The sequence below is a fragment of the Molothrus aeneus genome, chromosome 5 (assembly GCF_037042795.1).
Source record: "Molothrus aeneus isolate 106 chromosome 5, BPBGC_Maene_1.0, whole genome shotgun sequence".
NCBI lineage: Eukaryota > Metazoa > Chordata > Aves > Passeriformes > Icteridae > Molothrus > Molothrus aeneus.
In genome coordinates this window covers 64,211,051-64,225,660 of record NC_089650.1, presented here as the reverse complement: position 1 = coordinate 64,225,660, position 14,610 = coordinate 64,211,051, and the positions used below count along the sequence as shown (strand labels likewise).

The 14,610-nt window shown below is 42.6% G+C and overlaps 2 protein-coding genes across 3 annotated transcripts in view; one reads left to right on the top strand and one right to left on the bottom strand.

Moving 5' to 3' along the window:
* Window positions 1–715: 715 nt before the first annotated feature.
* NUDT5 (nudix hydrolase 5) lies at window positions 716–13,073 on the bottom strand. The gene is made up of 10 exons (XM_066551003.1): window positions 12,840–13,073; window positions 7,923–8,011; window positions 5,810–5,877; window positions 4,944–4,996; window positions 4,216–4,323; window positions 3,581–3,676; window positions 2,509–2,610; window positions 2,098–2,106; window positions 1,316–1,369; window positions 716–1,057 (listed from the first exon to the last, which is right to left on the bottom strand). The coding sequence occupies exons 2-10, from the start codon at window positions 7,983–7,985 to the stop codon at window positions 948–950; spliced, it is 663 nt and encodes a 220-aa protein (XP_066407100.1). The 5' UTR covers window positions 7,986–8,011; window positions 12,840–13,073; the 3' UTR covers window positions 716–947.
* Window positions 12,951–14,610, top strand: part of CDC123 (cell division cycle 123) — a 33,022-nt gene continuing 31,362 nt past the window's right edge. Inside the window, exon 1 of one of the 2 annotated variants that reach the window (XM_066551001.1) lies at window positions 12,951–13,137. In XM_066551001.1, coding sequence (XP_066407098.1) covers window positions 13,064–13,137 — 74 coding nt within the window. In that variant the 5' untranslated portion in view covers window positions 12,951–13,063. The remainder of the gene's footprint in view (window positions 13,138–14,610) is intronic. The other variant, XM_066551000.1, reaches the window with a different exon arrangement.

Sequence of the window (14,610 nt, the reverse complement as noted above, 5' to 3'; positions counted from 1 at the left end):
TGGCTAGGCCTGCACAGTTCTGGTTTGCACTGGTAGATGGTGGTGTCATAATCATTATTTTAGACCAAACAAACCAGTTTTCTCTTTCTGCGTAGTTTAGTTAGGGCTGGGAGAAGGAAACATAGAAAGTTCTTGAAATTGCCATTTCAATTCACCCAGAGCATGCACACAGAGTTCCTGTGCTGCTGTCCCTGCTCCTGTCACAGAGAATTACTACTTAATTGGATATTCTACAATTCTATGATTTTTGAGTTGGAAGGGACCTGCAAGACTCAGTCCAACTCCCAGCCTTGTGCAGGACATCCCAAGAATCTCACCATGTGCCTGAGAGCATTGTCCAAACACATCTTGAACTGTCAGGCTCAGTGCTGTGCCCTGAGGAGCCTGTTCCAGTGCCCAGCCCACCCTCTGGGTGAAGAGCCCTTTCCTGATATCCAACTTAAACTGCCCCTGACACAACCTCAGTCCTGTCTGGTCACCAGAGAGAAGAAATCAGTGCCAGCCCCTCTGCTCTCCATCATAAAGAAGGTGCAGCCCACCATGAGCTCTTGCCTCTCCAGGTGCTAGGAGTGAGTGCTGTGAGAGTGAGAGAGACCTGCACTCCCTCTCCTGCCCCTGCCTCCTTTGGAACCATGGTGTTACAGTACCAACCACGGTTACCTAAGCATCTTACTGAACTGTAAGTGCAGAGAGGAATCTAGAGAGAAATAAGCCATTCTGAAAATTAAACAGTGTTTTTATTATGGATATTCTGTCAAGGCTTGACAGAGGAGTTAGAAGAAATGCTTTTTGTCAGTTACATAATTAGAAATAAAAATACCAGAATCATTACTACAAACACTTTTCTTGCTCTACAAGTAAAGCAAATGACCTTGATTACAAGAAGGGTTATACTTCTAAGCCATCCAGCTTGGGCAGTTTTGAATTCAATTTCTCATTGTCCAGTTCTAGAACTTCATGAAAGGAACTTGGAGCGGTTTTTCTGCTGCGTGCTTCAGAGCCAAGGCGTAAGTGTAAACCCTGGCATCTACTGCCAGCTGCTCCTCTGCTGCCAGCTCTGAAAATTAAAAAAAACATGAGATGCTGTTAAAACCTCACCTTTACAGAAATGTAAGTCCTTGCTAAAATGAAGATGTGTAGCATTCCAGACGCTGCAAACTCCTCCTGCTATCACTAACTCACATACCTGGCCAGGTCTCTCACAGCTTTTTGCTTAACTTATAACATAATGTATTCTAGGGTGAGAAAGGAGGAGCCTTGAGAAGGGATTCTTGAAGCTCATGTTAGTGCATTTAATGTGTCAGAAAGCTCTTACCATCAATCCTTTGCAGTAGGTCATTCTTTGGAAGTGAAACAACTTCCACAAATTCTAGGAGAGAAGAAAAAGGTTTATACATCCTTCAATTAGTGAACAGTAAAGAAATTTACCTCAATTTTCTGTTTCTTGCAATTTAGAAGGGGAAGGAGACTGATTTAATGCTCATCATCATCCAAAAATTGTGAGCTTTCATATATAAAAAAAAACATCAATTAAAAGGGGAAAGGCAGTGACTGGGCTCACTAAAAAACACGCTTGGCAGAAAAAAGCTGTAAATACAGTTGGGGGAAAAAGTGTAGCTGGTAGTTATGAAGGATAAGAGAATCCTCAAAAGAGAAACCTCCCTTTTGAGAATGAAAAATACACTGTTGAAGAAAACTTGTTTGGCTTCTCCTGGTACAGGAATGGGTTGGAGATGCATTTCAAGACCAAACCATCTCAAAGGGTTTGTTAATGATGAATTTATGCTGGCTTACCCCTCCCCTGTCTCTCTGAATTACTTGTCTTTAGGGCTTGACCTACAGCTGTTGGGGGGGCAGCAATTTGTATTTCCTGAAATACTGGTGCTATAGGTGCAATACTGGGAAAGATAATTGACGTAATAATGCCCCTCAGGAATTTGCATCTAGGCCAAAGTCAACCTCAGGCACATTTGATTAGGGTCAGGAGATTACCCAAGCACAAATAAAAACCAGTTTTAACTGACTTTTTCCAAGTAAAACTTGCCATATGAAGAATCATGACCTTATTGTCAATGAGATCACAGTCACATTACGTACCTCCATCATCTGCAAGTGAAAAGAGTAGTGGGTTAAGGGGTTGAAATACACTGAGGTTTATAATTAAAAAGCATTTGATGACTAACTGACTGTGAGTGACACTGCAATTACTTCCAGAGTAAAGCCACAATTGAGAGCAGTATCTAGGTTCACAAGTGCTTATGGCCCTTACTGAAATTTGGCACTGAAATGTTTTAGAATTGTGAGTGTGGCAACAGCTGACACTTCACATCTGGGTTTCCCCAGTGGATTCAGCAAAGACACACTCATGTAGACTGCAGGATGTGATTGGAAGGATGTGCAGCATCCAAATCAGCTGGGACAGAAGAGATGAAGTGCTGGGGTTAATTGTTTTAAACCCATTGTTTTGTTATCTTCTTAACATTTTCAAATAAATGGTACAAAACTCACCAAGGTTTTGCTTAGGTCTCGTGTTCTCAGCCTCATCTCCATTTATGATGACACTCACAATGTGTGTTGTGCTGTTTGACATTCCTGGGTCCAAGCACAGAGCTGCCAACAAGCACATGGAGAGGTTCATTTTCCAGAGCAGGAGTCAGGCACCTTGACATTTTAACAAAAGCCTTCACAGAAATGTATCTGATACAATAGGAGAATATATATTTGGCATACATTTGTGCTGTAAGAGTAGCAAAAACTTTGTCTTCACAAATTCTCAGAAGTAATGTTTCTGTAATTCTCAGCTCTTTTACAGATCCCTGGGAAGAGTTGTTTTCACAGCCAAATTTACTTTCCATTCCACAGACTGAAGATTTACTGCGAACTATCCCTTATACACTTCCTCAGTCTGTGGGAATTTAATTTTGCCATCACCTCTCTCCAACCTCTCCCAATCCCCAGCATGCAGTTGTACCCAATAATTGAGAGACAAGACTCAACTGCAATGATATTTCCTCAAAATCCTAAGTTGCCTCACCTACCTTCTCGTTTGATTTATGATTCTCATTTTGCCTTCATTTCATCTTATGTAGGAAGCATAGGATTGGAACAGTCATGTTCCAAAGGATCTCTGAATTTGTTCCAATTACTCTCCTTTCTTCTTTCCAGCTGGAGGACCCGAGTGCTGTCACCTCCCCACAAGTACTGTCACATCCCCACAGCCGACACAAGGGTGACCTCTGCATCATGCAGCTTTTTTTTACTAAGTTCACAGAAGTCCAGCAATTTAGACCTTTACACTAAAATGCCAAATCACAGCTTGAACAATTGGGTTTTGTGTAAAGGATCTTAATTAATAGCAATTTTCTCCCTACAGACATCAAACTTACTTCAGGCAGAAGTTCACCAACTGATTCACATCAAGGACCAAAGTTTCACTTTTACAGCCATGAGATACTACCCTGCTAATCTGCATAGGCTTTGCTGCTTGGATTTTCCCTTTGGTTTAGAGCATTTCAGACATTTAGAGTAGCCATCAAGACAGAATTAGCTTTAGTAGGAAAAAATAAGGAAAAGCAAAGACCTGGAGTACATTCAATGACTTCCCCCTTGTACCCAGTCTCCTCCTTCAGCTCTCGAAGCGCAGCACTTTCTGCTGACTCGTTTTCCTCAATGAGGCCTGGGAGATACATAACACACAAAAACAATTAAAAGCTTCCCACTTAACTGTAATATCCATCCTGAGATCTAATCAAGCTTTATGGAACAGGGGAAACATCCTCACTACTCTGTCTTTATAGAGGGATAAGTGTTAGGAAGGATTCCAATCCCTGGATTCATTATCCTGCTGCCCACATCCTTATCCAATTATCTACAGAATCATGATGCCTTCCCCAAAAATGGCATTAATATTCTCATGAGGGAAAGAAGCCAAATGCTTTGACACTTAGAGAAAGGAGAAGTGGAGGGAATTTTCTCCAATCTGCTAAAATAAACTTATTTTGGTTTTGATTATCAAATATTCCTATTTTGGAATAGCACATGGAGCTCAGCATGGTTTTCCAGCCACAGCTTCATTAAGATCACAGAACCAACTAAATTGGAAAAGACCTTGGAGATCCTCAAGTCTAACCTGTAAAATACATAAAGATTGACACTCCAAGCTCATCTAAACACACTGAACCATAAGTGACTCATCCCAATGTTTCAGCCACTGACCTGCAGGAAATTCCAAGCAGTAGCCATTGATTGGGGGCCTGAACTGTTTCACCAGGACAATGCAGTCGTAGTGCAGGGTTCTCTGCAGCACTGCTATCACTGCCACACCTACCACAGCCACGGGAGACACAAGGACATGGAAGTGAGGTTTTAGTGCCAGATCTGGAAGGAACCCACAAACTGCTACTCTGAGCATTAAATGTTTGGATGCCTGCTCCATAATCCTGAGTGATGAATTTAAGCTCTTTATAACATGCATGGTGAAAGATCTTCAAAGCTCCCCAGCCAGCCAGAGGCACACATACCAAGCAAGACTGAGCCTCAGGGAAGGGCTCTCTTGCCTACCAGAACTGCTTGAAAGCCTCTGTAGGGAACTCTCTACCCACCATTTCTAAATCATGTCCCAAAGAGCCCCTTGGCCCCTAACAGTAGACCCAATCACCAGTTTGAGAGCTACTCTGTGTCAGGGCACCCCTGATGTCTTAGGAAGTGCTCCATCATTTTAAAGTGAACAAAGTGACCATGGGAAAGCATTGCCACCAGTAAGGTTCTGATTCTTGAGCACTTCAGTTAGCCTTTCATTGGCTCAGGGTATAGCCAGCTCTGCCAAGCCACTGCTCCACATCCTCAGTCATTCAGGAACAGATCAGCTCAAAATCTGCATTGTCAGCTTATCAGAAGAACTTTCACAGGAAAAAATGCAAAGAGAAAAAGCCACCAATTCTTACCATCAGCTGTAACTCCCTTTTTGTTCCCAGTACGCTTTACAGTTTCCCAAGTTCTGTTTAAACAGAGAAAATCACAAATGAATATATAAATCATCTTCTATTCCTGCTACTTTCACTTAAAGCAAAATGTACCATCACACAGTGGGGCCTGGTAAGAAGCAGCAGGCCATAGGCAGGCCCTGTCATACACTGGCACTATAAAATGTCTATAGTATAGTTTTCTTTTGCCTACTTAAGGGGGAGAGAGAAAATAGTTCATTTTAGTTACACAAAAAATCCAATCTTGCTAATTTTAAGAGGACACTCTGCTGATGAAGTGGGAGGCACTAGAGAGAGCAATCAGTACAGAATCTAACACATTAAGGGGAGGGAACATGTTACAACAGCATGTTGTAACACCTACCTAAACACAGCAAAACTAAAGAGTACAAAAGAATTGGACAGAAATGATAACATACAATTTTATTTTAATTAAGGACATTAATTTGTCAATAATATGGAGAATCCAGCTCCACCAGCAGGGAAGAAGGAGCCCACAATGAAGAACCAGAAAAGCCACAGGATGGACTCTTGATTGTCACAGAGTAGCTGCACAGCTGGAACTTGCTTCTGTGTAACATCCTTCCAAAGAACTGGAAATGCAGCACAAGTCCAATGTGCCCAAGAGGATTTAGGAGCCAAATTCAATCCCAATGCTTGCACGTCTGCCTGAGAAAGATTCTCCCCTCTGAAGAGCAGGAACTCTGAAGGAACCTCACAGTGAATAGCTCTCATCCTGTCTGGAGGGATGTGTTTGTAATGCTCATCTCTCTAGGCTGGGCCCAGTCTGTGCAATTGGGAATCTGGAACACCAGAGAGGCAATTACCTGGTTTTCCCAAAGGGATCAGTGTAAGTTGTTTCTGAAAGCTTCAACCATTGTCTTTCTACAATTACCTAAAATAGAGAATTCTTTGTTAAATACATTATAAAATTAATCCCAAAGAATTGGGAGAAACAGCACAATTTTTTTAAGTTCTTTTGAAGAAAAATTTCAGCATCCCACTACATGCAGGAATGTGCAACAGCATTCCTGTTGCTAACACAGAAAAAAAATTACTCTAAATTATTGAATATGAATAAAAATATAACCCCAAGACAGTAGCTTTTCTTAACATGAAACATCTTAACATCTTTCTTGGTTTTATAACCAAGTTTTGATGAATTCAGTGAGATTTTATGTACTGCAAAGTCCTAATTTTTTGGTAGGATTTTGCAAGGGTAACATATCAGCTGCAGAAGGGTCTCAGTGCAGCCCAGAGACTTCAGCTACACTGGTGCTCACGAGTGCCCCCTTAGCAGAGAGCAGCCCAAAAGCTGAGCATGCAAGACTGAAAACCAAGCTACCCTGAAGCTTTTCCTGCCCTTGTGTAACTGCTGTACTCTGCAGCTCTGAGAGTGACACATATCTGCCCTTTAGTGACACATATCTGCCCCTTAACTCATTCAGAGCTGCTGAATGAGTGCTTGGCATTAACACTATGACCAAATGCCTTTTCTGGGCTAAGTGAGTTTATTTTCCCTATGATGTTTCCTCATCTTTGATGCTATTCATTTAAAAGAGAAAAATCCCTAGATATTAGCCTAGAAGTTTGCTTCTTTTACTGTAACTTCTTTTAAAATGAGTTATTTTTATTTCTTTGTCTATTACTTTGATGGGCAAAAAACATCTGCTTATACCAGCCTGAATGTGCCTTCCCACAAAAAGGAAGAATAAAGTAAGATCAGCTCCCACTTTCATGGAAGATAATCCAGCATCAGACCACACTGTTACTGCACAGTTACAGAACCACTTCTGATATAAGAGCCACTGGCAGAAAGAAAGTAAATACTTCTCTGTATTAAGCCCACAAAATGATTGAAGAAAGTAAACAGCTTAAAATATGTAAGATCTAATAATAAATTTCCAGTGATATGAAAGAGCACATTGTTTAAAAAAGAGAATAACTAAGAAACATTACAAAAAAACCCCAAACAACAAACCAAACAAACAAACAAAAAAAAACCAAACGATATAAAACCAAACCAAAAGAGGGTAAAATGAAAATGCTGCCTGCAAAATACCCAGCTCTTAATAGAAAACCCCAAAAGATTACAAAAATTTAATCCTTTATGCTTGTGAAATATTCATATTAAAAAAATGCCTAAGAGAAAAGACATAATACAAACAAATCTCTTTCCTTGTGCTGTGGAATCGAAAGAAATTCCAAGAGTGTTTTCACTCCATGAAGAACAAATAAAAGAAATCACATTTGTGTTACAGCAGGAGCAGGACACTGCCAAACCTGCCTGAACACCAAAGACTAACTTTTAAGAGTTCACTTTAAAGGGAACAGAAATAAATACAGGCAGTTTAGGGTGAAGGTGCTTCTAATAAGAATGAAGTAGCTCCAGAATCCTTTCTTAGGACTGCTATTATTCTTACTGCTTCCTTACTGATGTCTCTGAAACAGCAATTGTCTAAATTCAAATCCTTTCAGCAAACATCAAACGTGGTACAATCCTAAATGTTAAAGCAACCCTTGGTGCTTTGCCACCTTAAAGAAACAGAAAACTGTTTGAAAGAGAAAATTGTTGCTGAGTTTCATAACCCACCAATTTGTAAAGTCTCTCAGAGATATCAGCATTATTTCTGAACACTGAAAAACCTCCTGAAGAGACAATACAAGAAACAGATGCAAAATCTGAAAAAAAAGAGAAGCAGCTTAAAATAATGCTACACTGTAGATTTCTGTAGATTTCTCTCTCCTTATTGATAATTTGTATAATTATTTCAATAAAGAGGAATGTCACACCTTTTAAACTCTCTGACAATCATGAAGAATTTTTTTTTTACCTTTTTATGAAAATCCAGCCCCTCTAGCATTTTGTACTCTGCACTCACAAACTCACAAATAATTGTTATTTAACAACAAAAAGTGCCCAACCCAAGCATGCTGTACCTCTTCCTTAAGCACGGACTGTTTAGCTGTTTTTGCAACTTCTGTGGATGTCTCAGCTGCCATTTTCACAATGTCAGGTTTTTTCCCTCCTGTGCAAAGTCCAGATATATATGAAACAAAATCAATATTTGCTTTCAGTGTAAAGTTAAAAGGTTCATTTCTGCATCGTAAATTAACAAATATAGCTTGTTGGAGGAAGTCAGGGACGTGTGATGGCATGTTCAATTCATGCTTTCAGCTCCACCCAGTGATTTCAGAGCCAAATAATTCAAAGGAGAAATGTAAATTTGGGTCAGATCACTGACTTGTATAATTTCAATAGTCCTATCAGCTGTCAGGTAGCTAGGCCAGCTGAAGACACTTAGTTAAGTGTCTTCAAATGTCAGACACACATACAGACAATAATGCATTTCAAATAGTGGCATTCTGATCTGGGTGAAATGCTCTGTCAACAGTGTCTGGACAACAGGACTGTGCACTCCACTGTGAAAGTCCAAAAAAAAAACAAAGCCCCCTTATACCAAGAGGACTTCAGTGGTAAAAACTGTCTGCTATTAAAAATAAGAACTAGAACCTACCTCCAGCTTCCATCACAAACAGACACGTAAATGACTCAATCCTTCCACTAAAAACAAGGTCAAAAACCATGGGGCAGCACATGGGGCTGGTGTGACCGTGGCATGAGTCTCTTACTGGGAATGATGTGTCCAACACCATGCAAAAGGCAGAATTTCCATTTAAAAAGTGCCCAAAGCAAGGCTCTGCACCTGCAGCTTGTGCCTCAGCCTGCATCCCCAGGAAAGTGAGATTATGCATTCCCCCCATCCAGTTCCAGCCTAAAGACACAGCAGACAGCAGAGAAAAATATGTATTAGAGACTGACCCTGTGTCACTGTGGAACTACAGGGCACTTTCAGCACAGAAACTTACACCAGGGAAACCATCTCTGATATTAACTTAATACTGAAATCCTGAAAATAATAATGAACCATAAGCAAAAGGCAGTGACAAGAAACAAATCAGTTTAAACACCAGGAGAGATGAGATGAGATAATCTTAAAGATCTCAATCATCCATAGCATTGACGGTCATAATCTTTCCAAAAAGTCAAAAAGAATCTTTCCATGACTTCAGCTATGGATTAATAAGGCTCTGTGTGGTCTCTAGCAAAGAACAGCACCAAAGTGTGTGAAAAGCTTCTCAGTCACACCCAACTTCAGCACTTTCATTTTTTACTTCATCTTTATCTCTTTTGTGGTAACATCTGTTGCACACCAGTGAAACATGAAAGGGCAACAATCAGCTTTCTTACATACTGGATTGACATGTGCTTGCAGAAAGTAGCTAAAAGGAACAGGTAGGACTAAATATTTCTGGTTATCAGCAGGAGTAAAACTAAAGTACATGAAATAATTTCCTTGGTCTGTACAACGGGCAGGCTCTCTCTTAATTCTTAAGAAAGTGGTTTTAGGTGAAGTTGGTGATAGAAGTCAAATGTGAAGACTGGTTTAAGGCAACATAAGTCTTGAAAAGAAACCTTAACCTGTTAAACCAAATTCTGTTCCTTAAAAAAATAAAAAAAAATAAAAATTCTATAATATTCTTTTAAGGCAATGAAGCTCCTTTTCAAATCTACAGTTTTATTATCTACCTTACCACTACCCCACTTCAGTTCAGTCAGCTGTTCCAATGTTTGGAACTCCCCTCTCTTAGGATTGAAGAGTTTTCTCTGGACAAGGGCCATGTCCCATGCTGTGACTCTCAAATACAAGATGAAGCTTCCCACCAAACACAGGCAAAAGAAGCACAGCCCAGGAGAAACAGTCAAAGGAGGCTCTGTGTGGTGTCTTTAAAAACACAAAAGCCTTACATACCCAGCTACAGCAAATTCACCTCCTACATTTGGGATGAATTATAGCCTTTTGCATTGTCAATATAAATATATCAAAGGAGTAGAGAGTGAACCATAGCCTTGTTAAAGTTGTCTTTGGATTGGGCTAAGTCTTGCTCTTTTACTCTCCCCTCACAGGAAAGTCTTCCTCTTTTACTTCCTCTTTTACTCTCTCCTCACAGGAAATCCTGTTCCATTGATCACCCCAATCCTTCTGCACAAATATCAGTGTATCTTTCCCAAATGTGGATTACCACAGCTGTATCATGAAAAAAAAAAAATACTAGAGCATGGCAGATATATATACTGCCATATAAAAATAAATACTCATCTCATGGCAGAAGTTGTTTTCAAAACAGCTTGTTCTCTCCTGAGAGATTCAGCAGTGACTTGCTACTTATAACAACAACAAAAATACACAGTTTCAGTGGTTTGAATTATCACTGAAACCTAAAATGGGTGAACATCTCAAAGAGAGGGGAGTGCTGATCTAGCCCAGCTTCTGTAGTTTGGGTCTCCTCCACAAGTGGGTGCAGTAACTCTATGTATAGTGACATTTTTAGAAGTTCCACCAAAACAGTATTTTTGTCCAGATTCAGTTGGCAGCACAGAAGTGAGAATTTCTGCTGTTAGAAAGCTGAAATACTGTTTGGTTAAACGAAGGCTGCAATTCTGGCATCTCACGTTAGTCATGCTGTCAAGGATGGTAACGTCTCCTGTTCATAAACAAAATTAGCTGCAACTGAAAATTAAATGTAACACTAAAATGTGAGGTTTCTAAAGGCCTATTTAGCTTTCAGAACATGCCTTGTCTTGCAGTTCTTCTACCTCATAAAATTCACTCTGCATATAAATATGAGTTCATCTGAGTTAAAAATTCAATGCAGCTGATACAGCAGCCTGGCTACCTGATTTAAGATTACATGTGCTCTAAGAATACGCCTTTTTAATTGTTATAAATGCAATGTTAAGAATATGTCAAAGTGCTCACATTTATCAGCTGCCTTAACATAAATCAACAGCACTCAAACTATCAATTATGGGGGAAAATAAATGTTTTCTACTTTGTCTGGTAGTTTTTGTGCCCAATGTTAGAGTGTACTTCTGGCAAATCACGCTACTTCTTCCATTTATTTCAAAACTCTGGTCAAATTCTGTCCCGAAAAGCCATGCCATTTATAAAACATGTAACTTTATTCCCATTGCTTATTTCTTTATTGAGTGGCTTCCTTCAAGGCAGCATCCAGCCATTCTACAGTTCCCAAATTATCCTTCCCAGCAGTTAAAATCTTAAGCCAGCCGAGATCTGTGAATCAGTTGGAGAGAGAAGTCAAGATATCAGAACAATACTTCAATATTCATACTTAGATAGATGGATTAGCTTTCCTAAATCACTTTTCAGAAGACATTCTCTGATCCAAATACACATTCCAGCTGACAGCAACCAGATTTAATAGAAGCTCAGCAATGGGGGTCCCATGGCAAATTCAAGGTCAAGGTCAAACGAAATACAGATTTTCCTATAAAGAATGTGCAAAAGAGACACTGACAACATTTTATGCACGATTTAACCAACAGCACTCTGAGTTATCTAAACTGAAGATAAACATTTAAAACTCCTAAGGTACTTTAAACTTGTTACCTGCACTTTAGTGTTATGACTCTAGAAACAAAATCAATTTAGGGTCAATTAAGTTGAGGGGAGGGAGAAAAGTAGGGGGAGAATGTTTCATTTTTATCACGGTATCTGGAAGCATGGATGACCCACCGAGTGCCAAATAAAACATGGGCAAGTAACTGCAAAGCAAACAAGGATTTTCTCCCAGAAGCAGAAGAGGGTGAGAGGCAGCCCCATGGTGTTATGAAACTTCCCAACAGCTGAGGTGTCACACAGCTGGGGAGTCTGACCGTGTTCACAGGGGTCTGAGGAAGAGGGAAGAGACCAGGATCTGACTCCATGTTTCAGAAGGCTTGATTTATGATTATATGATATATATATATCAAAACTATACTAAAAGAATAGAAGAAAGGATTTCATCAGAAGGCTAGCTAAGAATAGCAAAAGAAGAATGAATAACAAAGGCTTGTGTCTCGGACTCTCTGTCCAAGCCAGCTGACTGTGATTGGCCATTAATTAGAAACAACCACATGAGACAAATCCCAGATCCACCTGTTGCATTCCACAGCAGCAGATAATCACTGTTTACATTTTGTTCCTGAGCCTCTCAGCTTCTCAGGAGGAAAAATCCTTAGGAAAGGATTTTTCAGAAAATATCAAGGCTACAGGGGAGACATCCCCAGACTGCAGATGTGAGGGCACAGGAGGAAACAACGCCATGCAGGGGACACAACAGCTGAACCACGGGGCTTATATATCCCCCATTCTACTCTGTTAATGCCTGACTTGGGACTCAGCAAAATGAAATAGTGGTTGATAAAAAACACGAGCTGACAGTGTGAGCTCGGGGCTGCATCCAAAGCTTCCGCCCCTCTCCCCTGCTCTTGTGAGAGCCCACCTGGAGCTCTGTGCACAGTTCTGTGTCCCAAACACTACAAGGACATGGAGCTGTCAGAGCGAGCCCAGAGGAGGCCACGAAGTTGATAAAAGGACTGGAACAGCTCCCCTACAAAGGCTGAGGAAAGTGGAGAAGGTTGTGTGGAGACCTCAGAGCACCTTCCAGCACCTGGAGGAGCTATAGGGAAGCCAGAAAGGACCTATTCATCAGAACTGCAGTAATAGAACAAGGGGTAATGGGTACAAATTGAAAGAGGGGAAATTTAGGTGAGAAATAAGGAAGAAATCCTTTACTGTGAGGGTGGTGAGACACCAGAACAGACTGCCCAGGGAGCCGTGGATGCCAGGTCGGATAAAGCCTTGAGCAACCCGGTCTCATGGGAGGCGTCCCCGCCCGTGGCAAGGGGTGATTGGAACTGGATGATCTTTAAGATCCCTTCCAGCCCCTTAACATCTATGAAACAGCTCCATGCAGGGCACACGCGGGCACAGGGAGGACAGCAGAACCTACAAGGATAAGGCGTTACTCAGCCACTCCTGGGCAGGGCAGAGCGAAGGCAGCGCCGGGGGACGCTCCGGGCGCCGCCGGCTCCGGGCAGCGCTGAGGCGGCGGGGCGGGGCCGGGCCCTGTGCGCCGGCGATGGCGCCGGGCGGCGCCCGGAGCTGCGCGGGAGGTTCCGGGCGGAGCGGGAGCTTCCGGGAGCGGCCGCGCTGAGGAGGAGGAGGAAGAGGAGGATGAAGAAGGAGCAGGTGGCGCACTGCCAGTTCTCCGTGTGGTACCCGCTCTTCAAGGCAGTCACCATCCGCAGGTGTGGGCGGTGAGGGGCGGCGGGGGCTGGGACAGGCGGTGCGGGCATTAGGGGAGCGTGTGGGAGCGGCTGGGAGGAGTGTGGGGCGAGGGAGGGTATCCTGCTCCTCCCCTCAGCCCTGCCGGGGCTCACCTGGAGTGCTGTGTCTGCTTCCGGAGAGACATGGAGCTCCTGGAACGGGTCCAGTGCAGGGCTCCGAGCGTGTTAAGGGACTGGAAGAGCTGAGGGTGCTGGGCCTCTTAAGCCTCGGGGAGCACAGAATGGTTTGGGTTAGGAGGGACCTTAAAGATCTTCTGGTTCCAATCCCCTGCTATGGGTAAGGACACCCTCCTATAGACCAGGGTGCTCCAAGCCCCTTCCAACCTCCAGGGATGGGGCAGCCACAGCTTCTCTGGGCAGCCTGTGCCAGGGCCTCACCACCCTCACAAGAAAAAATTTCTTCCTAATATCTATCTAAACCGACTTTGAACCCCTTCCCCCTTGTGCTGTCACTACAATCTCTTGTAAATAGTCTTGCTCTATCTATCCTGCAAGTTCCCTTAAGGTACTGGAAGGAAAAAGAGATGTCTGAGAGGGGACTTTATTAATGGATATAAATCTCTAAAGAGGGGGTGGATGGACCAGGCTCTGCTTGGTGGTGCCCAGCAATAGAGGGCAAAGGGAAGAAACTGATGCCCAGGAAGCTCCACCTGAACATGAGGAGGAATTTCTGTCCTGTGCAGTGCCCAAGCACTGGAGCAGATTGTGCAGAGAGGCTGTGGAGTCTCCCTCACTGGAGATATTCCAGAAGTGTCTGGGCACATCCCTGTGCCCTGTGCTCTGGCATGGCCCTGCCTGAGCAGCGAGGTCAGAGCAGATGAGCCCTGTGCTCCCTTCCTGCCTGACCCATTCTGGGATTCCCTGGGGTTGGGTCAGATAGAGGGACCTGTGTGGGGCATGAAGGATTGATTGAGCCATCAGCTGCAGCCCAGGGAGCTGGGGTCTTGTCTCTCCATCCCAAGGGAGTGTTTTGGGAAGCCCTGGGGCAGGCCAGGTACCCCTGTGCTCCCTGCTCTCCTGGTGGGACTCCATGCTAAGCATCAGGAGATACCCACACTGTTCTTATTATCCACATCCTGTATCCACACTGCTGCTCCTACTTCCTACTTAAACTATGACTGAGTAGATCCAACCCAAGTGGCCTCCTTGGTGTTTCTATGTATTTCTGGAAGCCATAGGAAATTCTGCACTTTCTAAGGTGCTGCTCCAGGTCATGAGATGTTTACAAGAACTATCAGTAGCTCAGGGAAGTCAAGATAGCTGCCCTGCTGGCTCAAAAAGTGCTGACATCATGTTTTTAGTAATCAAAGCATTTGATCTTTTATCTTTCTTAGTGTTTAACACAGGCTTATTTTTGGTAAGTTTCATGATAGTCCTGCGTTTTTGGAACCTTAGGGTGGCATAGGCAAATTTTGATTTGGATTTCAGAAGGAA

What these genes read in the sequence shown, in the direction of transcription:
- NUDT5 (XM_066551003.1), bottom strand. Translation starts at nt 7,985, where the DNA reads ATGGCAGCTGAGACATCCACAGAAGTTGCAAAAACAGCTAAACAGTCC. An exon ending in CTGCTTGGAATTTCCTGCAG is followed by an intron (nt 3,677 to 4,215) that starts GTCAGTGGCTGA and finishes TGTATCTCCCAG; the next exon opens with GCCTCATTGAGGAAAACGAG. An exon ending in AGTCATTGAATGTACTCCAG is followed by an intron (nt 2,611 to 3,580) that starts GTCTTTGCTTTT and finishes GCTTGTTGGCAG; the next exon opens with CTCTGTGCTTGGACCCAGGA.